This window comes from Carassius auratus, chromosome 15 (assembly GCF_003368295.1).
Source record: "Carassius auratus strain Wakin chromosome 15, ASM336829v1, whole genome shotgun sequence".
NCBI lineage: Eukaryota > Metazoa > Chordata > Actinopteri > Cypriniformes > Cyprinidae > Carassius > Carassius auratus.
Genome location: NC_039257.1, coordinates 4,954,746 through 4,981,840, shown reverse-complemented (window position 1 = coordinate 4,981,840; position 27,095 = coordinate 4,954,746). Strand labels below are relative to the sequence as shown.

The following is a 27,095-nucleotide window of genomic DNA, read 5'->3' as shown; positions in this document are numbered from 1 at the left end:
AATTTGTGAGGGTCAGATGTCAGACGTTAGATGTTCTTGAAGATGCTCTTTAGATTATTATCACATTGTGGATTCCAGACTCAGCCTATAATTCCCACATCAGCCTTAATGTTTATTTTTGATAAAATTTTTGAAAAATCTAAACTTTTGGGGATCAAAATCCCTTCATTTGACATCACCTGGTAGATTAGCTTTCTGTTTAGGATACATTTCCTCAAAGTAGTCGATGTGTGGAGGCTGCAGAATATCCAGAGCTGACAGCACCTGTAGAGAAACAAAGACAGAGCGCCAGAGGTCAGCTTTGACGCCAGAGAACGTGGGCACTGACACCAGCCTTCATATGACATTCGTTTCCCAGGCACCAGCAGCCCAGGGACAACAAGAGCTAGCCAGGCTCCCGCTAATGGCACCATGGGGACAGCATGTAGATAGCGAGAGTTAGGTAACACTAACTGATTAAAAACAAAACAGTAGGGGATGGTGGGAAGCTCACATTGTCGTGCTTGAAGAAACAAAGCATCTTCAGCTCGCGGAAAACCCTCTTGCAGGACACAAGGTTTTGGAAGACATTGGGCATCTTTTTGAGGGCCACGCGTTTGCCATCTCTGGGGTCTGTCACTGACCTGAGGAGAACAGATGAGAAATAAGACATTAGGCAGGGCGATATACCAATAAATGTCCACATTCAAACCAAAAATTATCAATATATACATTAGCATTCAAAAGATTTCTAGTTTTGAGAGAAAATGTATTGCGCTCAATAAGGCTGCATTTATTGAATTCAAAATAAATTAAATTTAAAATATGAAGTTTCTTTGCAAAAACAGATAACTCCACTTTATCATGTTTTTTTGTTTTGTTTCATTGTGTCAGTTAGCAGTAAGTTTTAGTTCTTTTTTAACCTAATTAAAATAACACCAAGTGCAGTTTGACTGAGATTATTTGGAATCATGTAAAAACATGATTTTTTTTTTCAAATCAAGAGCCGTGGGAACGAGTCGAGGCCGGTGGAGTAATTGGAAATGAGCGACATTCACCAGTCTCGAGTCCCATGGAGGAGATCCGGAAGGATAAAAAGAGAAGTTACGAGAATGAAGGACGAGAGAGGACCAAGCCTGGTTTTTATTTTGTGTTTTGGTTTTGTCTGTGAGCGGCAGTCATCCGAGAGGGGCTGTTGCACTGTTTTGAGTTTATTTTGTTATAAAAGTTTGATTTAAATGTTCGTTGGTTACCGCCTCCTCATTCTCGACTTACGAACTGTGTTACACTTTTTTTCTTTCTTTTTTTCTGCACATTTTCTATTATCGTATATTTAAAAAAGTCATTTATTTTTGTGTTGGGTAAGATACATTTTTAGCAGCTATTATTCTAGTTTTGAGTTTGAAATGATCCTTCAGAAATCATTTCTTATTACTACCATTGTTGAAACAATTGTGCTGTGTAATATATTTGTGAAATATATTTGAAACTTTTTTTGGGGATTCTATGGTGAATAGAAATTTCAAAAGTAACATTTAATTTGAAATAAAAAAGCTTTTTTCAAATTATAAATGTCTACACTGTCACATTTTGATTTCATGCATCCTTACACATTATTCTTTTTTTTTTTTTTTTAAGAAACTGTCTGACCCCAAACTTTTGAACAGTAGTGTATGTATATGATTGTGTTTTTCAATTTATCCACATTGGTTTTTGATGACAAATGAACCATTTTGAATTAGTTCATTGAAGCAGTTTGAAGTGATTCATAATAATCAAAGTCTTGAATCTATCAATTCTAAAACTAGTACTTGTCACGATTGAAGAAGGGATCGCAAAATTAATCTCATGACATGGAAACTTGTTATTATAAATAAAAAAGTGCATTAAAATAACTGATAGTCATACTGTAGTGTAATAAAAAAAATTGTCAGCAAAAACTTTTCAAACACATTGTGTATATTTGTAACATCTGCCAGAACTAATCTGCAATTTTATAATATATTTTGATTAATTTTGACACAAAAAGAAGAAGAGAAGAGCAAGCGAGAGATGACTTGTTGATAAAAAGGCAAGCGCTAAAGGGCCCTCAGTAATGGTCTTGAATGTTGCCGGTGCTATGAAAAGCTTGATGTGTCCTTAATGAGAGATGCCAATTGGTATAAGTGCCTCACCTTCTTCCCTGAACAGTAACACATTTTCCACAGCAATGTTAAACACATTACAAAAATGTAGCTATCATTTCCCGAGCATAACGTGTCATTTCAACTTGCCGCTGTGCAACACTATACCAGTTTGACTGTTCATTTTTATGTACTGACTACACATGAAAAGACATTTTCTCTCTTGAACTGATAACATCCATGATTATAAAACAGAGCTTGCGTGCATTTATGCAAACTATAAAGTGCACAGTAAGTCTCAAAACAATACACAGATGAGTCATATATAATGTACGTATAAGATTTTCATAACATAGAATGCTTTAGCTGTTTTGGTCTCATAATAATTATCTCCAATGTGGCTGGTAAACCTCAGAGGTGTGATCAATGTACACAAATAAGTGTGTCCCTGTACATCTCACCTAAAACGAAACGGAACATTCAGACTTAAAAACAATTCATGCTCACGCAAACACACACACACACACACACACACACTTTTGCTTTTTAACCATTATAATGGCACACAGAGTGCTTGATATGTTTACTTGGAGCAATGTACGTGGCAGGAAAATAAGACAAAGTGGAACAGAGCAGCTAGTGAGAGAGATATATTAGGGATTAAAAAATAAATGAGGTGTTTATTTAGGGTCTGAGGAAACACTGATCGGGCAAATTAATGATTAACGGAGAAAAAGCTCTCTTGGGTCGGCACCATGCACACAAACACTCTCGCACACACACGTCTGGTAACGGCATGTGATTCACAAGCTGGATTAGACAACAGCACGAGGGAGAGGGGGAGGAGAGGGAGAGAGAGAGAGAGAGAGAGAGAGAGAGAGAGAGAGAAAGAGATGTTTCTTTGATAAAAAGGCAATCGCTACAGTACTGCCATCTCTCCACAGTATCAAAACAAAAGCTACAGCAGGAAATGAAGATAAGTTTCTTGGAAAATAGAGCAATAAAGAAAGACAGTCTTGTATAGATATATATGAAATGAATGTAAATGTGACAGACAACGCAATAGATTTGCACAGGAAGTTATCCAGGGACAACAAGGATGGAGTTTATTCCCACATCCCAACCAGCCTGTCACAGCAACACTAACTCGACCAATGGCGTAGCTTTAGGGGCGGGACTATCTATGTGTTTGCAAACGATCAGTTTTGATGCTAGTGGCAACACTTCCATTGAATGTTTTGCATTTAAGAATTAAATATGAATCATTTGTTAGTTAGTTAATTAGTTCCGTGATTTTGTATCTGTCTAAGCTTAGTTCCCAGACATACATGAGAGAGACTCATCTAATTGGACTCATTAAAGCTTTGTCAGCAGCCTTGCCTCAAAATCCCTCCCTCCACCATTTCCAGGTGCCAGAAAAATAAGGACAACACAGCCACGTGAGCCCGACTGACGCCTGGACCCGAGCTCCCCGAGCGCTCTTCAGGACTCACACACAGAACCTACTTCCTGGAGACCGCAGAGCGAAGCGTCTAAAATAGAAAGATACGCCTCACTCTCACTCCGCATCTATCGCTCCATCTATTTCTCACTCTCTTTCCCTCTGCTTTTAATCATTGGCTATTCAAAGATGAAAAGCCTTTCCGAAAGGGAAAAAGATTATCTGAGCACTTCAAACATGGCTTTTCTCTCTCCAAGAGCACATGAAAATGTCCTCGGAAACAAAAATGGCTCTTTTGCTTGACGTTCCGAAAAGTAATGTAGAGGTTGATTTAAGGTCTAGCTGACTACAGGATAAACCCTTTGGGACTAAAGAGTAGTTACTGTTTATGAATCTGGAAATATGAAATGGCTCTCTCCCACATTTCTTTTTTCTTCTGCTGTCAGCGCTGTTCGTTTAAAGCAGCCAATCAAGTTCAAAATAATTCAGCATTTAAATCATCTTTTGAGATTGTTGTGTTCTGTTCCATTTTGTTAATATTAATAGATATTAAGGACTTTCTCATCAAGTCAGCCAGTTCATATCAATTCAAGGTCTTGACCATTCCATTCACTGTACAATGTACTTCTGAACAAAGGTATCTTTCACCGCATTCATTGACACACATAATAACATGCAATCTCACTGTACTGTGTAATTATATAATTATGCTGTTTACGTGGAGATAAGAACTTGTAAAGCCGGTCTAAGAAACGTAGAAGAACCTCTCAAGTGCAAAGCTCAAACTCAAGGTGAATTCTGCAAGCGAAAATCCATAAGACAAAAAAAACAGATCATCTCATGAATACTACAAGAGCCGAATCCACTTTGTGTAGCCGAGACTCACTCCTTGAAGGTTTGTTCTAGTCTCAAAGGCTATTGATTCTGCTTGGCTAACACATGCAGATCCGTATCACATACAGATTGCCGTGTTTTGTATCAATATAATACCAGTTAGTGGATACAACAATGCGCTGATGAAAATCTGCCCCTAAACCAGGAGAACGAGAGCCATGTAATAAGTGGGTAATTCCTGCTGAAGTGTATCTCGTGATAAAAAGCCTTTCTCTGGTGGAGTGTTTTTCTGGGGGTTGGGCGTTCTGAACTGTGTGAAACCTATAGAGATCAGCTTGTAATCTGAGGCCAGCCATTTTTCCTCAGTCGTTAATAATTCATCATCGACCATATTCGCTTTGGCACTGGGGGACAATGGCATGTTTGAAAAATTTTTAAAAAAAAGGGTATTTTTAGAGACCAAACAAGATTTCAGGGCGCTGGCGAGAGGATGTATTTTTCCGAGGCTTATTTAACAGTTTCAAGACGACAAATACAGGCCAATTCAGATTTGAAAAACTTTGTGTTAGTTTACCCAGTCGCTAAAGGAACTGTCCTCTAAGTGTTTGGTAAATTGCTCAGTGCTTTGAAAGAATACAAGCTCTCGCTGTAAACTGCAAACAGATTCGGAGTCTAGACTGCTACTAAAATTGCCCACAGAACAACTCTTCAGAAAAATAATGCTGTGTGTTCTGTGCATTCAAGATGCCACTTCAGACTTCATAACAACATATTTTACAGATGTCTACTGTTAAGAACTCATTTCAAAAGCAATGCAGGCCACAAACAATGAAGCACTGAAGTTGTAGTTTGATGTAGGCTGTAAATCTATGTATGCTGAAGTCAGCCATGGATCTTAAACCATCCCTCAAAATGAAGAAGAGATGACTGTTATGGGGTTGAATTAATAACGGATACCAAAAGTTTCTCAGCATCTTGTATTTTGGCATCAATACTAAAACAAAACCTTGTTCAACAAATGAACAGTCTCTGCTAAACAGGACTAAAACAATATCAATAATTCACTCTTTTTTTTTTCCTATTCCACAGCCACATTTCAAATATATTAATCCTTAAAAATATAAAATATCCAATAGCAACCAAAATATACACTGTAAACGGATACATTTCAATTTATTACAATTATAACGTTTTAAACTAATTAAAAATTATAACAAATTAAATATATATATACTGTAGTCTAGCTACTATCAAGAGTTTGAGGTCAATACGATTTTTTTTTTTTAAAGAAATTAATTTGTTTATTCAGCACGGATGCATTCAAATGTTCAAAAGTGAAAGTAACAAATTTATAATGTTGCAAAAAAAATGTATTCCAAATAAATGCTGTTTTTATGTTTGTTTGTTTTTTTTTTGGAGCTTTTTATTCATCAAAGAATCCTGAAAAAATATTATAATTCACACAAAATTATTATGCAGCATTATTATTATTTATAATTATATTTTCGGACTATAAGTCGCACCTGAGTATAAGTCGCATTTATTTAGAACCAAGAACCAAGAGAAAACATTACCGTCTACAGCCGCGAGAGGGCGCCTTTATGTTTTCAGTGTAGACTACAGGAGCACTGAGCAGCTTAGAGCGCCCTCTCGCGGCTGTAGACGGTAATGTTTTCTCTTGGTTCATTTCTCTTGGTTCATTTCTCTCGGTACATGTCAAATTGATTTTGATAAATAAGTCGCACCTGACTATAAGTCGCAGGACCAGCCAAACTATGAAATAAAGTGCGACTTATAGTCCGGAAAATACGGTAAACATTTACAATTATTTTTCTCCACTGTTAATAATAATGGTTCTTGAGCAGCAAATCAACACATTAAAATTATTTCTGAAGGATCACGTGACACTAATAATGAGTTATGATGCTGAAAATTCAGCTTTGTCATCACATGAATAAATGACATCTAGAAAAATATTTAAAGAAAACACTTTTTTTTTTAAATTATGTGTTTACTGATTTTTTTAAAAAATCCATTAACTGTAGCCCTCTAGTCTTCATAAAATACTTCTTTCAAAATCTTACCAACCCTAAACCTTGGAATGGTAGTATATATTGCCACATACACACACACACACAATATTTTATACTTGTTGAGCAACAAAATGAAAGTTAAAATGTCATATTAGCATTGCAAAAACATTTACCAGATCAATCCATGGACTTTCACTTCAAATGAAAGCCAAATGTTTAAATGGGTTTAAGTTAAAACACATGATAAAACACAATCAACTCTCGCCCTATCGTGACCATTCATTCAGCTGACCTGAAATTCTCTCACACCGGTCCTATGGCTTTTTTCACCGTTGAGCCCTGAGAGCTAAAAGCAGGCAGGGATAAAACACATTCAGTGGCACTTGACAATTAACTGCTTACTTAACTGCATTAATACTTAATGGATTCTCGCATGTCGAAAGATGACAGACGCCGTTTCAAGTGCACACACTCAGGAAATCACAGACTGAATACTTCATGGGCAACATTTTGATGAGGAACCAGACATTGTTGATTTATGATACACTGCCTTTTTTGCAGTCGCAGAGGAAAAGCGCTAAGAGAATCTGGCTTTTTCATTGCCGGCCCTGAGAGGATAGAGTGATTGTAGGGTTTTTGGCAGTGCCACACAGCTCTCCGTCCCCAGCCACTTTGATGTTCCTAATTAATCTACAGATCCCGGCCTCTTTTCCAGCCCTCCGCACAGATTCTTCCCCCTCAACCTCAAAATAAAACATGGCGACAGAGTCGCTGATGTACACTTCCTGTCAGTAGGGGTGACGAGGGGAGCGAAGGGCCCGTCAGTCAGGGTTTGCGTCAGAGTCGTTACGCACATTGACTGTTTAATACGCCGGCCCCTTGAGTTGGATGGGGTCTGAAGGTTGTGTTTGAATTAGCCTAGCAAGGATTAGCATATGCCTGCATAATGAATCAAAAAGGCAGCAGCACATCATGTCAGACCATCTGAAGTCCCTGCATGATTCACGAGACACACTTCCACCAGCGCTCAGAACAAGGAGCAAGAGTCAAACTTTACCTTCCTCACACTGCAACTAAACAACTTTAGCTTCTATAAATAAAGCTCATTCTGATTCTGTTTCTGATTCTGCTTATTCTACTGAAAATGGAGGTAAAACATCCTTTTAGCCCCAAATGTGAGCAAATAAAGACCTGCCTCTATCTACTGTATTTATCTATCTATCAAAAAAAAAGCAGAAACGTCTATGTTGGACAGATAGAGGAACTAGGGATGTCTTGGAACCTCATCATTAGAAATTCACATAACTGCATGTCCAATAACCATACAATGAATTGAAGAATAGCTTAAAATAGCTTTAGAGGAAGTACGGCATGTCACATTGACACTTGCTACCCAATTACACACAATCTGAATATCCTAGCATCTTTCATGCCAGCCTTTCAAATGTCAGTTTGACTCTAAGAGAAAGAGAAACAGACCTGCTGCAGATCTGAATGAGCCGAGGACCCACACACAGATGTGTGATAACCAGATCGCACACACATCAGTGCATCTGTCCCACAATCCTTGTTATTTAGGGGTTTTAGAATGTAGCTTTTGGCTTTGACAAATCATTCGCTGGCTGGCAGTAGATTTAGGTCAATGGCCTAGTTATTTGGGAAATTAAAAGTGTTAGAGAGACATAACGATTCGAGCACGCCCAATAGAAGAGAGAGAGGGGAAAGAAGAACAGAAGAAAAAAAAAACATTTAGTCGTGCTCACAGACTCACTTTCTCAAACAATCCTCCTTCCTTTATTGCTCAAATGAAAAAAGGAGGAATAGAATAAAACATAAAAAGGGGAAAAAAGGGAGAGGGAATTAATGAAAGAAAGAAAAATAAGATAGTTTGCAACCTGCAATCAGCTAAATGAAACCACAGAATCTGTCCTTTAAAACACCAAAGGGAAGCAGTGAAATGGTGAAGAAGAGTCTGTACACTATTCTCAAAGAAAAACCGGCTTAAAAATGCTTCTTGTGAATCATTTTGGTTCTCTTGGAATATATTTTCAGTTAATTGTGGGATAAACGTCTGGAAATAATTAAAGTATTAAACCATGTTAAATGACTGTTTAAGTTAATCAACATATGGTGTTTTCAGGTTTATATTTGTATAAGCTACAAACATGAGTGCATCTGAGATGGCAGAAGTACAGAATGTGAGGAATACAAAAATGCCCTTTCTGAAAACACGTTAACAGTGTCATTTTATAAACTGGCAGAGAAAAAATTTATTTAGCTCATATGCCCTTTTGAAACAATTAATCATAATTCAATTATGCAAAATTGAGTTTCAACTGAGACAATATATTAGTTAAACTGTGACTATGAAAATGTTATCTGAAAAAATGGAAGATAACAGATGAAGGCAAATAATTTTGGGATTTGCTTAAGATTCTATTTAGCAGTGTTATTAAATGATTAGGGCTTTCTTTATGAATTTTCATCATCTTTACAGTCTTCAGTGTCACATGATCCTTCAGAAATTATTCTAATGTGCTGATTTGCTGCTAAAGAAACATTCATCATTTATTTTAAAAACAGATTTAACATGATAAATGTCTTTGTCACTTTTGATCAATTTAATGCATCCTTGCGGAATAAAAGTATTATTTTTAAATCATATTTTTGAACAGTTTATATATATAAAATATACTACAATTCATCTTGTTTCAAACTCTTACGACTTTATTTAAATGCACAATGCAAGATAGTAGCATTTAATAAATGAATGAGTGCTGTTTAACCAAAAAAATTATAATAAATAATAATTTTGGGATTTGCTCAAGATTTTTTATTTATTAAAGCAGTTATTAAATGATTAGTGCTTTGTTTTAGTTAACTTTAAGTGAGCATTAGATGATGGCAAAGTAATCAAAACATTAAAATATAAGAAGCAATCCATGCATAATTAAGTCAATATACAGTATATCCAATATTGGGTGAAACTAATTTTCAGATGCTAATATATATTTTAATAAATAAAATAAATGATATAATAATCAGCCAGTAATCAATATGCTACCAATATATTTTGCATCCCGAATTGGCATATCACTAATGTAACAATATTCAATGTTAAAACTGTAAAATGAAGAACATTATTGATTCCTCTTCTGGTTATTCTTCTATGTTTTCATTTTGAATGCTAAATGAAAACACAGATACAGAACACACAAAACACACCCAGACAGACAAACACACACTGTCTCACACACACACACACACACACACACACACACACGACAGTGGCACTGTCAGAATCGATCAGACGGAGACGGTGGAGGCCCAAGGGGAAGATGGCAGATAATGGATTATAGTGCAACTCTTTTGTGCTCCCTCCGGTTTGGCAACTGAAAAAAAGCCGAGGACAATGGGAGGGCTCGGTGCCATTGGAAAATTTAGGGGAAGTATTCATTTAAGGGGGGGGGGGGGGGGGGCATTAACGGTAAGGGAAACATGAAAGTGCTTCTCTAATCCATACTCAGTGTTATTTGTTTTGTTCCTTCCAACCAGAATCAAATATTTTATTTCATCTCCCTTCAAAGCACCCCAGAGGATGAGAAAACAAAGCTTGTGTGGAGGGAGGCAGAGTGAGTGAGCATATGCACAGTGACTCTCTGAGGACGTTAAATACAAAGTGCTACATTTGAGGCTCTTTCTCTGCTCCCTGTAGTGTGACTGCTGCTGTTTTACATAGAACGACTTAACCACCTTTCATTCATCTCTCAAAGCTGGTAATACGCTGAGGCTGAGATTATAGCATGTGCTGTATGCTACAGCACAACAAAATAGCAAAATATAAGTATGAAATAAAGTTTTCCCATCATGCAATCTTATTTTGCTCATAAACCTTAGTCAGAATTGATGCAATATTTAGTTTCACATGAAAAGTGCATCGAGGCACAAACGGGCAATTCAAACTTTTTTCCTCAGAATTGCATGATAAACTCAATATTGTGAGATATATAATCCAGTTCTGGGTGAAAAAAAAAAAAAAAGACTTTTCTCAGAATTGCAAGTTTACATCACACAATTCTGACTCAACTCGCAAAGGCAAGTTTTAAAGTCAGAACAGCAAGATATAAAATGCCAATTCTGACTTTTTTCCTAAGAATTGTGAGATTATATCTCGAAAGAAGAAATCATTTTGAGATGTGAACTCGTGATTACAAGAAAAAAAGTCACAATTTTGAGATAAAAGTCGCCTTTTAACTTTTTCTTTTTAGGTGGAAACGGGGTTCCATGCTCTTCTCCCCAAGACTGCATTAAAAAAACAAAAAAGCAGTAATATTGTGAAATACGCTCACAATAAAAAAAAGGAAAAAAAATTATAAATAAATAAAGTGTCATTTATTCATGCGATGGCAAAGCAGAATTTTCAGCATCATTACTTCAGTCTTCCGTGTCACATGATCCTTCAGAAATCATTCTAATATGCTGATTAGCTGCTCAAGAAACATTATTTCAATGCAATACAAATGCAGACTTCTTCAATACAATGAAAATACAATTTAAAAAGGCAACTTTTTTTTCCTGAACCAAATCTGTCATATGGCTTCAAAAGTCTAGTGCACAAGTCAATTGCCATTTGAAGAGTTTTCATCCTTTTTTAATGGAAGAAAAACAGCGGCACGAACATTGTGCCATACATCTCCTTTTGTGCTCCACAGAAGAAAGTCAGATGGAATGATAAAAGAGAGTATATGAGAGAAGTATATGATGACAGATTTTCATTTTTAGGTGAATTATTACTTATAACGGACTCATAAATGGCCTGTCATAATAATGGACTTATTATTCTATTTTTATCATCAGAACTGTTCTCCAGCAATCTAGACATTTCCTACAGTCAGCCGGAAGCTTGAAACCTCCATGAGCCCATTAGTGGAACTAGACGGATTTTGAATTACAGGCCCCTCTGGCTGTACTACATATACACAGTGTTCCTGTGTGTGTGTGTGTGTGTGCCGATGAACGTCCAAGGGGCCACGGTCAAGCTGTAGTAACCAGGGGCTCTGCTGTGGGACTCGCATGCCTACGATGGGCTGGACACCATGCCAGGCCAAGGGCAAGTCCTGCATGTGCCCCTCCAGCCGCACATTCCACACCACCCTGCCCCCAACCACATGCCATCCTCCAGCCCCTCTCAACCCCTCAGGTAAACCCATTCAAATAGGATCAGAGAGATGAACATATGGCAGCCTAACAACAGCGGTGATTTGGAGAGGATTTTCAGGTTGAAAGAAGATGGGGGTGGGGGGGGGGGCAAGCACAGGTTACACTACAGAGAGAAGTACAAAATGTCACTTACAGTGTTCATTTAATTAAGATGAACCTTAAATAGAAACATTTTGATTATATTGGATTGAAATAAAATGAATCTTTAAGCTTTGTAAACAAATATACATATAAAAAAATCTATTTAAAATAGGGTACTGCATTTTTTGGAGTCCTTTTAATACTATTACTAATTATAATAATACATGAATAATATAAATTATATTTAAAATGAAAACAACAAAAGGGCATTATTATTAAGCAATAAAATATATTTATATTATTCTTATTATTTAACAATATAATAATAATAATAATAATAATAATAATAACAAATTAAATATAGAAATAACTTACAATAAAAAGTTGTTATTAATAATAATAATAATAATAATAATAATAATAATAATAATAACAACAACAACAACAACAACAACAACAACAAGTGATATATTGTTAATAATAATAATACATATTTTAATATCTAATTACCTAAATGTTCAATATTTTTTGTTTTAATCTGTTCTTAATAATAATAATAATAATAAATAATAATAATTATTATTATTATTATTGTTATTATTATTACATTGTTGATATTGGTCAATGCTACTACTACTAATAAAATTACAATAATTATTTGTATTTATATTTAACGTAGTAATAATAATAATGATAATGTATGTTTTTAAATTATTAATATTATTATCAATAATAATAATACAGGATTCAAGATTCAAAATGTATAATTTATATGTATAATAATACATATTAATTATAAATCACAAATAATTGCAAAAGGTCTGGCGTGCAACTAAGCAGTTAACACACCAAGGCTATACCAAATTGCCAACAGAGCTTTGGAGAGAAAAGGGACAGCATACATGAACCAGGCACAGTCTGCAGTGCTGGAACATTTTAGTGCATCATGGGAAAAGGAGAGACAGCAAAAGCAAAAAGACTACAAGATGAGTTATCATTGGAGGCTGATTGTGGCTTGTTTGGCTTTGAAACTGCATGGTTAATTTCCTCACGGAGGCCCCAAGCACTTGTTAGACCCATTGCCAGCGAAAACTTGGGCTCAGCTACTAGATCTGCCCAGGCTCTGGAGCGTGTGTGTGTTTGCGTGTGAATGACGATGAAGGAGAATGTGTTGAACACTGATAACAGTGGCAGTGCGAGCACAGGGTTACGCCCCAAGGTGGAGTGGCCGGACACTTTAGCTCGCTCACACTCTTTCACGCTCGCAGTTGCAATATCGAGGGTCACTTCACAGAAAACTAGACTTTAAATGCTTAGCATTCTAGACAGGCTTCACAAAACTCTTATGGTCTTACGGATGTGGTTAAGGGTGGGTGGAGTAACCAAAATCTTATTTCACAATGAAAAAGTTTATTTTATGACAGTAATAGTACACCACTATTAAAAAAGTTTGGGATCACTAAGATTTTTTTTTTAAAGAAATGAATACATTTATTCAGCAAGGATGCATTTTACTGATCAAAAGTAATGAAATTTATAATACTACAAAATATTTATATTTTCAAATATTGTCAAAGAATCGTGAAAAAGGCATACCTGTTGCCACAAAAATATTAAGCAGCGCAACTGTTTTCAACACTTATAATATAAAAAAAGTAAATAAAAGGCAGACATTAAAACTCAACATGATTTTGTCTAAATAAATAAATAAAAAAAAAATCTAATTAATGGTTTTAAAGGCTTCAAATTCTGCAAATTTAGGCCTCAATTTGTTATTTTTGAATTTTGCATCGTAACTTAATACTAGTGTATTAATACAACCCAATTAAGTCCATATTACTCAAACCAGCAAAAAAGAAAATATGTTTTAAAATAATTCTCATTTTAAATTCCGATTTAAAAATCCAACTCATTTACATACCTTGGCAACCATAACCAACAGAAACTGTTTTTTTGTTTCTCTATCATTATATGTAAATAACTTGAAGCAGGCCTTGGCACTGACAGCAGCAAAAATACTGCGGTAAACGTGGTAGAGCAGAGCCTTTACCTGCATTACATACCAGTCTTAGATGTGGTATAATTATGCAGTGAAGTGTGGAAATGAGGTTTTGGTTAATGTAATTTCAGTCCGGATAACAATACACTCAATCACCCTTTGAAGCCACTTAGGAAGGCCAAAAACATGCTTTAGATAAATGGATGCTATTATCCAGGGAGCTCTCCTATTGAGGACGGTTCCAGTAATGGCAGATGCCGCTGCCACTTCCTCCCGCATCAGCCAAGAACCAATCGTGCTCGGTCCAGCTAGGCGTAGCTGGAGAAAAACTGGAGCTCCTAATCAAACTGTACGCTCACAGGGCCAAAAACAGGGTGGTGTTTGTTGTGCTGAGGAAATGGTTGACGAGATAATTACGCCAAAACAGCCACTACCACCCATCCATTCCCCAACTTCCTACAGTCCATCATCACTCCCAATCAGCAATCACACTTCCGGATATTCTCTATTGCTTCAACCCCAAAGCATCTCTGCTAGCAGGACTCCAGAACAAGCGGGAGGATCACGAAACAATGTTGGTGATGCCCTGAGGACAGTCATGCCTGAGCGGCCCACTGCACACAGCGTGGGGGCATTCCTGGCCTCTCGCCACCACACTGACTGACTCAAGCCTGAGTCAAGCAATCGTTTGCCTGTGCTTCATGTCGTGAGTCCAGTTCAGAGTAGCAAGCTAAAGCTAGTTTACAGGTCTGTCACCTGAAACCTCATGAGGATGACCCTCATGTATATCATGCGTGAATTCCTGTGGCTCAGTGGTAGAGTATTGCGTTAGCAGTGCGAAAGGTTGTGGGTTCAACTCCCAGGGAACATACTGGTAAAAAAAAGTACAGCCTGAATGTTGCTTTGGATAAAAGTGTCTGCTAAATGCCATGTAAGTTAGAAGCGTGTATCACTGTGATACTTTTTTTTTTTTTTTACTTTACAATTTGTTGTGTTTTTGTCATTTTTATTCATTTATGCCTATTAAATGTACTATATAGACTAGAGCTGGGACAAACGATTATTTTGTAAACGGTTAATCTAGCGATTATTTTTTCGATGCATCGATTAATCGAACGATTCATTTTTTCAGACCGATTCGATTTCGATTATACCCCCATTAATTGGCTACTGACAATTTATACATGTTGATTTACATATCTGAAAAAGGTCACCCAAAATACTTGTTTAGAGCAATTGAAAGAATACAGTAACCAATGTAAACTTGAGGGCTTTAAGCTAATACAGAGAGTGCTTTTCCAAAAAAAAAAAAAAAAATTTACAGTGGGAGCCAGCAGCCTGTCATGGAAAAAAATATCTGCGAATGCTCCACATGAAACTTTGGCGTTCTGCCCTTTTTCTATCGTGTCTAATGATTTTGATTAATATGCACGAGGGAGAGAGAGAGAGTAAGAAGCGCTCGTGTTGTTTGAAGACTGTGAGTGTGCGCGCGCAGCCGGGGCTCTCTTTCGTACGCGCCCTGTCAGGCATCACTCACCGATCAAATAAGGCTTTGACAGCCGCCAAAATAAAGATCAATGCAGAAAAACCCCTGGATTGGTTATATAACGTTGGACAGAATGTTGATCCGGCCATCACGTATATTCAGCGCACATAAGGTAAACGTTTTGCAAACGTTTTTTAGAGAAATAAAAACAGATGCGCATATTTTGCGTCAACGTATTTTTTGCATCAACGTCATCGAAGACCTCGACGTGTTGTCCCAGCCATAATATAGACATAAAAATCTATATAAAGCATATTTTATTCATTTTTATTTCAGTTTAGTTTAGTTTGTTACTAAAAGAAAATGAGAAATGATGACTTGGCAACTAGCTGGAAATATTTTTAAATATTTAAAAAGTTTAATATTACATTTATACAGAAGTATAGAATGTTTTTATTTATCTTAATGTTTAAATAATGAAATGTAAATTTTTTACTGTAATTTTACAGTTATACTATATATATATATATATATATATATTTATATTTACTTATATATTTATATATATTTTTTATGAAATACTCCTTTCATTTTACAATAATATTAGAATTACACAATTTTCTTGTTTTTTTCTCATTTTTAATATTACAATAATAATATTGTATGTTGAAAGAGATTTCTTTTCTTACGTAAGTGAATTTTTATACCCCCCCCCCCAAACCCCACCACCCAAATCATTCAACCCATAATTTGTTATAGCTTTCTGTTATATTCATGCACTCCCTAACAAAATCATCCAAATCATTCTAGAATGCTTAATTATGTCCAGATAGCTATTTAATTAATTTGGTGAGAATTCATGCAATGTTTCATATTGCAATATGTATCACATAAAAAAAGACACAGTGTTTGTCTTGTATTTCCCGTACCGTGCAGCCTTACTGTCTAGAATTTTACATTCCTTTCAAACCAAAAATGCACATTCAAGGCGCTCATTTGAATTTCGAAGGGTACAAAAACAGGGCTGGTTTTGCTAAGGGTGTGTTTCACAAGTCTGTTTTGAATGGATGGCAAACAAACCAGTCAGATGGCCAGAGATATATTCAAATTCCTTGTTTTAAAGACATCCTGTCAGTGGATATTGTTTCTATTCAAATCTGACCAAGGGAGATCCAAACCACATCTATAACATTCGTCTATAGTATGCTTCAGAGGAATCCAGGTACCTTTTAGGCAGAATTGAGAGCGGGCAGCTAATAGGACAGCTATAAATAAGCACAAGGATTGTCAGGGGTGTCAGGGCTCTAAATGGAATGGTTCAGTCTGAGCAGAGGGCTTTTTAATTAACAGTTCTGCCTTCTGAGGAAGAGATGGTCGTCACAGTATTAAAGCCAAAGCAGTCAGACCTCTGTTCCAAACAGACACAATACACAACCACATCCCGTCTGAAAGTCTCATGCGTTTCCCCTGTTGTGACTAAAGGACACTCTCCATCAGCACTCAACATCATAACAAACACTCACACTTTAATGAGCACAGAGTAACCGAAAATGAGTCGTGAGTCACATTTCACCCCAAGATCAAAAGAAATTATAAATGCAATATGCATGAGGAAAATGAAGTCAGTTTTGGACTGAATTTGAAGTGTACTTTAATTTTATGCACTGACAAGATTTTCATGATGATACACTAGTATTAAAATACTATACATTTATAACTCACCCCAATGTAACATTTAATTTTCATTTGCAAATTAGCAAAAATCGTTCTTGAATCGAATCAAAAACCTATGAATCGTGAATTGAATCAATTCACTGTCTACCCAAAGATTCACAGCACTACTCAAAAAATAGATATTTAAACTGAAGAGTACATTTCCAGTTAAAGTCAAATTGTATCCATACATGATGGCAGAATTTTTCAGAATTAAATAACTTAATACAACTGTCTTAAAGGAATAGTTTACACATACATGCAAACTTTCTGAAAATGTTCTCATCCCCAGGTTATCCAAGGTTATGCGGTGAATGGGTGCCATCAGAATTAGAGTCCAATCAGCTGACAAAAACATAACAATAATCCACAATATAACTTTGATACCAACCTAACTTTAGAGCTTTAGTATTTAGAATAACCATATGAATGAATATTTGTCATTTTAACTGAACTTAAGACTGGTGATGATGCTTGAAATATTGTTTGTCATGCATTTCTAAAAAGGAAAATATAAACTCTAATAACCCAAGTTTGGGTTGAAAATTGGTCTTGATCATAACACAGTGGCACTGGGTTGGAAATGCGGACGTGAAGGAGTGCACGCACGTCACGATAAACTTGGGCATCTCCATTCCAGACGCAGTTTTCGCCTCTGATGTCATAAATGGAGAAGTGGAGGTCTTAATGGCCTCTTTTACTGAATGGAAGAGGTACTTTTAATATAACGTCCGTGAGGGTCTTATGTCATATTTACATAAGAATTTACAATATCTGCACTTTTTGAGGTGTTATTAGACAGTTATGGTTACAGTAACACACATGTTAATTTGTGGTCTTATTTTTCGTGTTTAAACTGAATGTACGTTAGTTTCCTAAAGGACACAGCATTATGTAATAAAGACTAGCATAATTATTTCGAGGCTGTTGAAGGGGTAATTGTAAAAAGTAATGTTTTGCAGAAGCCTGCTTTTGTGAGGAGGAGGCGGTTTTCTCAGCTTCTTCAGAAGAGAGGACTGGTAAAACTTCATAATTCCATCATCATTTTTTTTTTTTACTAAGACTAAAATAATGTCTGTTTTTGTAGATGTTGAAAACCAGAGACAAGATAACTTAATTCTTTTGAGACTGATGTGAATTATTTTTAGAAAATGTATGTTTCTGTTGTGTCCTGCCTGTTAACTTCACAATTTTAATTAATGCTACAACAGTATGATTACATGTTCATGTTTTATTGAAACTATTGATGTCCCTTTTTTCTTTGAAGAACTCAGACTAACTTTGGAGCTAAGGACACAGAAGCCTGCTTGTGTGAGGAGGAGGAGATTTTCTCAGCTTCTTCGGAAGAGAGGGAAAGACAGTTTAAGGTAATTGAACTTCATAATTTCATGTTATCATTTTTTTTTTTTTTTTTTTTATGAGAAGTTAAAATGCCTTGACAAAATATTCACTTCACAAGGTGTTATTTGAAGTTCTGTTGACGTGCGAATTACATGTGGATTACTGTGATGTTTTGATGAACTCTAATTCTAACGGCACCCATTGACCACAGAGAATCCACTGATGGGCAAGTGATGCAGTACTAAATTTCTCCAAATCTTTTCTGATGAAGAAAGAAATGCATGAGGGTTAGTAAATGTTCAGCAAAATGCCATACTATTCCTTTAAAACATTTTATGTAAAATGCATTTCTATCGAATTTGGGGTGAAATATGAAATATGTCTATTTGTGACATTCACTCAAACATCAAGGGAAAGGCATACAGATGTTGACTCATTCTCAGCAGTGCTGTCAAAATGACTACATAAGTGCAGCCCAGAATAGGCTGACAGAGGCAGGTGAGTGAAGGGTTAATGTACACACACTCCTGCACGCTTTCACCCCCAACACTTCAAAGGTAAGTCATTTCTCTGCTCGGTCTCTGCATCTGCCAAACCCAGAGCCTCTTAAGAGCTGCTTTTGACTGTTGTGGTTGTAAAAAAAAATAAAAACCAACTTGTCCTGTCTGTGAGCCTTTCAAGTTCAGGGTATAAAAGCTCCAGGCCGCCTGCCATTATAATATGCCTAAACACACACACACACACAAACACAAAGCCGCAGCAAAACCAGGGGATGAAAAGAGAAAGTTCAAATCTATTTCACAATCATGTAATGACTCTTTCAATTATGGGAATGATATTGAAAAAATATCACTTCTGAGGATTTCAGATAATAGATTTTAAAAAAAAAAATTCTGATTCAATCATGCCGTTCATAACACACTCTGCATGACAAATCATATTTAATATTATAATGTTGTTTAAGCAGGTTTGATCAGCAGCTAAATGACTTCATTTTCATTTTAAGGAGACAATCGAGGAGGATATGAGGTTCCTCTCCCAAAAAAGAAAACATATCAAACTTTAATCATTCACATTTCATTTATATTTTACATTTACAATGGAGACAGGAATAAATTAGTCATTACATCAATAACAGCTACAACTAGTGCTCATTTTTATGAAGCTCTTCCCAAACTTCACAAAACTCAGTGATCTTCAGAGATTTGGAGTCTATGCAAACTTTTACAATCTTTTAAAACTGAAGCCTTGATATTATATAAAGACGTTTTTAATGTTACAAAATAGTTCTGCTTGATAGAAATGCTGTTTTTATTTACTCATGAAAAAACGTGGAAAAGGGGAATATAAAAAACAATAAGCAGCCAAGTGTTTTCTACATTGATAATAAGAATGCTTACAAATCAGCATTTTAGAAGGATTTCTGAAGAATTGTGACACTGAAGACTGACATAATGGCTGCTGTAAATGAATCTACGATAATACATTACTTTTCTAATCATACTCAAATAGAAAACAGCTGTTCAATTATGTAATCATATTGACTTTTTTACTAAACAGATGCAGACTTGGTGTGCATAAGAGTCTTCTTTCAAATTTTTTTTTTAAAAATGTGCTAGTTAAAACTCACAACAAATCACACTTTTTCTGTTCTGTTCATTCAACTAAAGCACTTAGTCAACAAGCGTCATGTTAAATGATGCTAATCAACAAAACAGGATACAGACGCTTCACCAGTCTAAACCAAGAAGACACTATGCATTTTTTGGTGCACCAATCTGCCAGACAAGATCTTAAGAACATCACGCTTAAGTCAAGCTGTCTGTGACTACACTAACATTCCCCTTCAAACCAAACCGTGAGTGCAAGGGACGCGGACTGATGCTTTAATGGCAAGCGAAGGCTACATTCCTGTGCAGCACCATGCCTCTTCCCTGAGAGACAGGGGCCAATGGGGGCACAGTTGAGAACTGCAGCTCAACCCATTGCTCCTTTAGCTATATCTGCACTAAATACTAGAAATTTGGCAAAACTACACATTGTGAAAATCTACTAAACCCAATGACAAACAAACAATAGCCTATTATATAGGACACATGACATAAGAATGCATGTGTCTGGCATTTCATCTTTATCAGCACTGGCTCATGGATGGAGGCTGCACGTGTAAATACAAGTAAGTCATGAGGGCTGTGATTAAGATGGAGACAGAGATATTGTTATCTAGTAGGTCTCTGTTTTTGGATCTGGTTTGAGCAGCAGGAGGCCTGTGGGACGCAGGTTGAACAGACCAAATCTGTTTTTTATTTTTATTTGTATTGCTAATATAAATATGAGCAAATTGTTGGCAACAGACTTGCTGTCTGTGTCATTCCTGTCCCTAGTTCAGTATATCAGTATATCTTTTGAGGACTAGATTCACAAAATATTAAGACAAGGATGACACAATTACCTGCAACACGACTGCAAGATCATATATTAAATATAGCCGATCATACATTAAATACAGCAATAACATTGCTGCACTGAATGGCAATACTCTTCACTGCTGTTTTTACGAAGCAAAACAGTTAATATCAATATTAAAGGAATGTGTTAAAAAATACATTTGCAGAATATAATAAAAAAAGAACAAATTTAGAGTGATTATTTGAACCTAACAATTCTAATTATAGAATTATATATATATATATATATATATATATATATATATATATATATATAATGTATGATAATAATGTATAATATCTAACGAATAAATAAACCTAATGTTTAATAAACTTGATAATAAATAATAATAATAAAATACATTTCGCTTTCATGTACATTATGGACAAAAACAAATGAATGAATTATTGTTAACTGTATGTAAAATTTTCATTAACTGATATAAAACATTTAAAAACAGGCAATTTCTCTCTTTTTAGTTTAAGTTGAAGCACTAAAATCTAGTGTTGTGTTCGATACATTGATATAACGATGTATCAGAGATTTGCCCTGGCCCAGTATCGATATTGTGGCACGTGTGCAGCAGTGGACCGCGCTTAATTTGAATACAAGAAAACTATTTAAAACGGAGTATAAAAATTATGAAAAGAGCACAATATATAGGCTACAACAAGGTTTAATCTGGCCGCAGAGTTGCCTGATATAAAGAGACGTAATCCTTAAACAGAACTTAAATCACACTTAAACAGTAAGGAAATATCTGCTAAATGTGCTACTTATCTTTGTCAACCTGGCAACCATACTCTCTCTACACTGTGGATAATGTACTTGCTTTCTCAAAACACCGACAAACTTGCAGTTTAGCAATCTCCACTTCAATATTCTATTCTCAGAAAAGTATAACTCATCAAGTGTTCATTTATGAGAGAGAGATAGAGGCTGTGTGTGTATGCATGAATTACCACCCTTTTGCCGCGTTTCTCCATTAACAGTTAATCTGTGGCTTTAATTCCTTTAGAAACAATGATGCTACCAGGTCCTCGTTGAGAAAGATAATGTAGCTCTTGAGCGATTAAGCTATTTAGTTAATAAAACTGCAGGGCAGCGCTAAAAGGTTTGTTCCTGGATGTCTGAGTGCGGCCACAACGTGATCTGTGTGAGTGACTGAGCGTATGTGTGCGTTAGATACAGAAGACAGAGCATTAGTTTAGAACTCTTCGATTTTATTTATTCTTTTATTGCAGAGAGTGTGTTAATTTGTATACTGATAACCTACCAGCAATGTAAATAATATATTAATATATAAATAATATATTAGAATGACTACATTACAATGTACATTTATCAGGATGACTACAATTATTATTTATGGGCTTAGAAACAAGATGCAAACAATCAGAATATTGTACCTGGTGGGGAGTGCCCAATGTAAGCCATTAAACATATGCCATTATCTTATATTGTGCTGTGGTACAGTTATGGAGGCCCTTCATAATGCAACTGCCTGCTCTGTCAATAGAAATGGCCCTATAGCATGCAGGGTTAAATAAACCACTGTTTTACTAAATTCTGCTGAGGTGAAATTCAGTACAGTCCTGTATCGTGATACGTATCATATCATGAGTTTTCTGGAGATACACAGCCTTACTAGAATCCTAAAAACCCCTTTAAACATGCAATAAAAACAAATGACAAACACAATAAAACTACTACAAATTTGACTAAAATCCAAATGTAAACAGAAAATATACAAATATAAAACTGAAAAGAATTTAATATAAATAAATAAAACTATAATAGTATATCAGTGATAGCAAAATAACCTTGCAATGAGACATACCAAGAAATGTCAGACTCCCTGGCCCTGGGTAGTGTGCTTACCCACTTAAGAATTAGGGAGCAGGTTGAGAATAACACACAAATTTGCTACAACGAAACATTTCACTGTAAGTGCCGTTCTGTAGCTCAAATAGTGATGCACAACTCTAAAAAATTCCAGGGTCATGTGTAAGATTCCCAAGGAAAGCAAAAGGTCAGAGAGCTGGCAGAATGCATAAAAAATATCTGAATTTGTGTTCCGAAGATGAAGAGTGGTCTTACTGGTTCGGAAAAAAATAAGTGTGAGTAATTAATGACAGAATTTTCATTTTCCGGTGAATTACTCCTTTAATTAGCCATGCGAAACATAATATAGGACACAAATGAGGCACCACCGTCAACTGAAGCCTTCTAAAATTACAGCGGTTTAGCATTTAGCGCTTCCGTTTCCCATAGTTTTGTTCACATACACTATGAGTCCATCTCAAACTACAAGCGTAAACAGTACATGCGGGCCAATAGGTTTCAAAATAAACCTTTTGGCTGAGCACCAAGACAAAGACTGTTATGCCATTATGTCCTCCACATTAGTACTCCATGCTTTTAAAATCATACTAGAGTGACAATTTTGAACGACAGATATGGGTTTTTCTCAGAAAGCATCAGACCCAGCAGTTTGCACTTTGTTTCCTGCAGACTAGAATATGATCAAGTAACGTTTAGTGCGCAGGGTCTCTTAAGCATAAACCTTCATATATTCTGCATATATTCCATTTCATTTTGCTTTCATTTTCAATCTGAGGACAGGATGTAGTCCAAACCTGTTTGCAAATTCACTGCACAATGTGCTTACTTTAATAAAGAAATATTTCCTGCAATTAAGCAGATGCAAAATGATAGTATAGATTATGTATAGTTTGAGTCAACGATAATTAAATCAAAAGCCAATTTATCTAAACTATTATTTACAGCTGCACCACTGAAAGGGCACTAACTGGGATGCACCATCCAAAAACAGCCTTCTATAGATAACACACAAAGAAGAAATTTTGAAGAACGTATTGGTTTCAGTTGTTGCAAAAGCACAATACATTTTTAATAAATGTGACCATATTTACTTTAAGTCTTCTCAAACCAACCAATAACTTTGTGTGAAACAAACTGATATTTAAGCCACTATGCGCTGAAAATCACGCTTTTGTATCATTTTCAAAGCACGACAGCTCCAGTCCCTGTTCACTGCGATTGTAAGGAAAAGCGCAGCCAGCACATTTCGCTAAAATATCTTCTTTTGTATTCCAAAGAAGAAATAAGTCACATAAAACTACATAAAAGGTGAGTACAGTAAATATAATCACAGAATTAACATTTTTGGGGTGAACTGTCTTTTAGTTAACCATGGATGGACCTGTCCACACCCTTTCCAAAGGGTGCAAACTTTAAATGATTATTGGCCGTGCCTCTGGAGGACAGCTATAAATATACCAGCAGCCAACAGTGCAGATTAAAAGCGGACAATGAGCAACAGGAAGCGATTTTGAGGAAAGGTCAGGCTAAGATTACATGGGCGGAGGTAGGCAGGGTGGCTGTTGGTGAAAGCTCCCCCAGTTTTGTGGCCCCTCTGCAGGCACCAGTTACAGGTGATTCCTTTGTGGATAAATGCACAGAGAACCTAAATATATGCTAGAATAAGTAACATGTGAGAGAATGAAAAGTGTCCATTTCATTTATTGCAAAGTCTAAGAAATTAAGTCAGATTAACCTCTGAACAGAAGCCATGGCTCAAACTTCTACAAGGCAGGAGGGTGTGTGCTTAAAAGGATATTGCATTTCCTGAGTTACAAACTCATTCTGAGAACAAGCACTCTCCCCTTCCTTTAAGCATTACACATATTACTCAACTTTTCATCTTTGGTCTGAATTGTTCACCAATGGAGATGTAGCCTTGTGAACCGGTCTTGTTGCGGCTGGAAGAAACTTTTTAATAAACAACCGTCCGGATATATCAAAGTTATTCACTGAGCACTTGACAATGTGACTGTATTAGCCTATATGTAGGATTCAACCACACACTCAAGCAAAAGTTCAATGTTTATAGATTTAAACATGAAGTAAACACCTAGGTCATGAACTATTCTCAAGACACTCAAACTGACATGCACTAAATCTTGAGCATTTAAGTCTGAGCTTATCCCTTAAGCACAGCGATGTTCCCTTGGTGTACATCTTAAATTCTTTGCCAAAAGCTGTTCCTCGTTCCCCTTGAACTGTCACACAGAAATCTAAAAATACAGTACCTCTCCCTCCCAAAAAGCCTGACAGTTGAATCACTTTAAAGGTGCACTCAGTAAGTTTTGGTTTAGTTTGTTCTTTCTTGTTGCAATGGGAAACTTTGATTGTTGTCACACTATTTGTCGTCTTTTTCTGTTCGACAGAACATGTTGAACCATTCTTCTTTGCACTTTTAAAGTAAACCAACACACTCGCGATTCGTAACTATTTTACGGTGTTTGTGGTTAATTCGTAAATCTAATTTGTACGTTTTTGCACAATCAGCTATATTCAGGGGTGACCTTCAGGCTTGTTTTGTTACTAGAAACCAAACGTTTCCATTAGAATCACATTATTCACATTTTATGGAAATGGCATCTTGTAAAATAGCTACTTTTTCATAACATTGCGTTGATTAACATCAATATTGTCAATATTTGTGTTGGTCATGTGACATTAACATGGCAGCACCCATGAGGGGGAGACCAGCTCTGTGTGGAATAACAGCTTTTTTCTAGAAGATTTTAAGACTCCCTCTCATGAGAGTGCATAGGCCTATCATTTAAAATTACGCTTCCCAAAAGTGTTTTCATTAGTAAAACTTTTTAATTTGCATAAAGTTCCCTTTTAGAGTCACAATTAAAAGTCGTGTGCTCATTTCCACCATTCACTCGCAGAAGTCGTTAGAATGGTATTTAAACTCTTACCAAACCACACCGAAAGCTCCGTATCCGATCGGTCTGTCCGGCTCTATGTCCAGCTGCTGTGGTAAGTGATGCGAGTGCTGGTGGTGGTGGTGATGATGCGCCTTCACGGCGGCCGCGGCGGCGGCTTGAACTTGCGCTGGGGCTGCAGCGGCCGCCGGCCCCGGAGCTTGTCCAGGAGCAGGCGAGGGGAAGTACGGCTGCTGCTGGCTCGGGTTCAGCATCACCGCTGCCGCGGCGGCAGCAGCAGCGGCCGCGGCCGTGGAGGCGTGCTGCTGTACGGGGTGCACGGCCGCGGCCGAGCCGGGGTGCTGGAGGTGATGCTGGCCCGGGTGGTGATGGTGATGGAGGTGGGCGGGTGGCGGGAGATGGGGCAGCTGATGGTGATGGTGCGGGTGATGCGCCGCCACTGCCGCGGTGCCGCCGTTGTACGCAGCCATCATTTTCGCGGCATTGGAAGCCGTCGTTCCGCACAGAGCCATTCACTCACTCAACAGCCCGAGATGAGAGGTGGAAAACAAAACAAAGAGGCGAACGAGATGGAGAGTGAGGCTGCCAAGATGTCAAACTCTCATTTGGCTGTCATCGAGCCAAACGAAGGGTCAAATCAAAGCAGAAATGTCCGGCATACATCGAGATGAGCGTGAAAAGGTGTCATACTAACAACTCTCCAGGTTTGATCTGACCTACTTCAGAGGATCTTTCGCGTTACACGTTCCAGACTAGCAAAACGACAACCGCGGACATCCGAGAAAGCCCTCGAGGAGTGTAAACAAAAGAAAAGTAAAAAAGGAGAGAGGAATGAAATCAAAATAATGAGCTCCCCCCATAATAAATCAATTCCGCGCGGCCTTAAATCTCCCTCATGTTGGAGGCATGAGGAGCACCTTGCTTCGCTCGAAACTCGGGCTTGTATAGAAAGGGAAATTAGGTGGATAGTACAAGTTACGGGGGAAATGCAACATTCATCTTTTAGATTTCTTCATATTTGCCATTTTGGGCTCATCCAGCCCTGTTTCCACCGCCAGGGCTGCATGCAGTTTGCAGAAGTTGCGTGGATCTCAATCAGGCCACCGCTGCTGACTTGGTACTTGCTCGCCAGCTTACTTGTTTACATTTATATGAAAACGCGCAAGTCCCCCGTGCGAAAAGACTGCTACACTGTATCGATCCGGGAAGCTTGTTTTGCAGTATGGCGCTCTGTTGCCACTTTCAGTTGCGCTCGAGCCCGAGGCTGTAGGTGGATGGCTCCAGATCCGCTCCAAATGTCAAAATCCCCTCGAAACACTCATCACGCTGATCAACAGATCAATCCGTTTTCCTGAAACAAGGAGAACATTCTTCCGAAGCCTTCAACTTATTTTCCCCATCGATAACGTTGTGCTCGTTCACCGGCGTGCCGCTTTCCTGCGCTCAATATCATGGGCATGTATATCCAGTGAAGAAGAAATCAAAATAAACACATCCAGTGTTCCTTGCAGTCATAAAACACTCGGCCAGCGTCCTCGCCCCCTCGCCGGATGGTGCTGCCAGGACCTGGGAAGGCACACGCGCAACTCTGCAGTCTTGGGTACCCGTCTATTCCTCGTCCGAGCGACAGGTCT

The 27,095-nt window shown here is 37.1% G+C and overlaps 1 protein-coding gene across 2 annotated transcripts in view; it reads right to left on the bottom strand.

Annotated features, from left to right (window-relative positions):
• Positions 1 to 27,095, bottom strand: part of LOC113114806 (serine/threonine-protein kinase NLK) — a 65,189-nt gene extending 38,094 nt beyond the window's left edge. The window contains exons 1-3 of one of the 2 annotated variants that reach the window (XM_026281846.1): positions 25,495 to 27,095; positions 494 to 623; positions 209 to 264 (exon numbers count right to left, since the gene is read on the bottom strand). In XM_026281846.1, the coding sequence (XP_026137631.1) occupies positions 209 to 264; positions 494 to 623; positions 25,495 to 25,973 (665 nt within the window). In that variant the 5' untranslated portion in view covers positions 25,974 to 27,095. Of the gene's footprint in view, positions 1 to 208; positions 265 to 493; positions 624 to 9,691; positions 9,883 to 25,494 lie in introns of those variants that run through there. The other variant, XM_026281847.1, reaches the window with a different exon arrangement.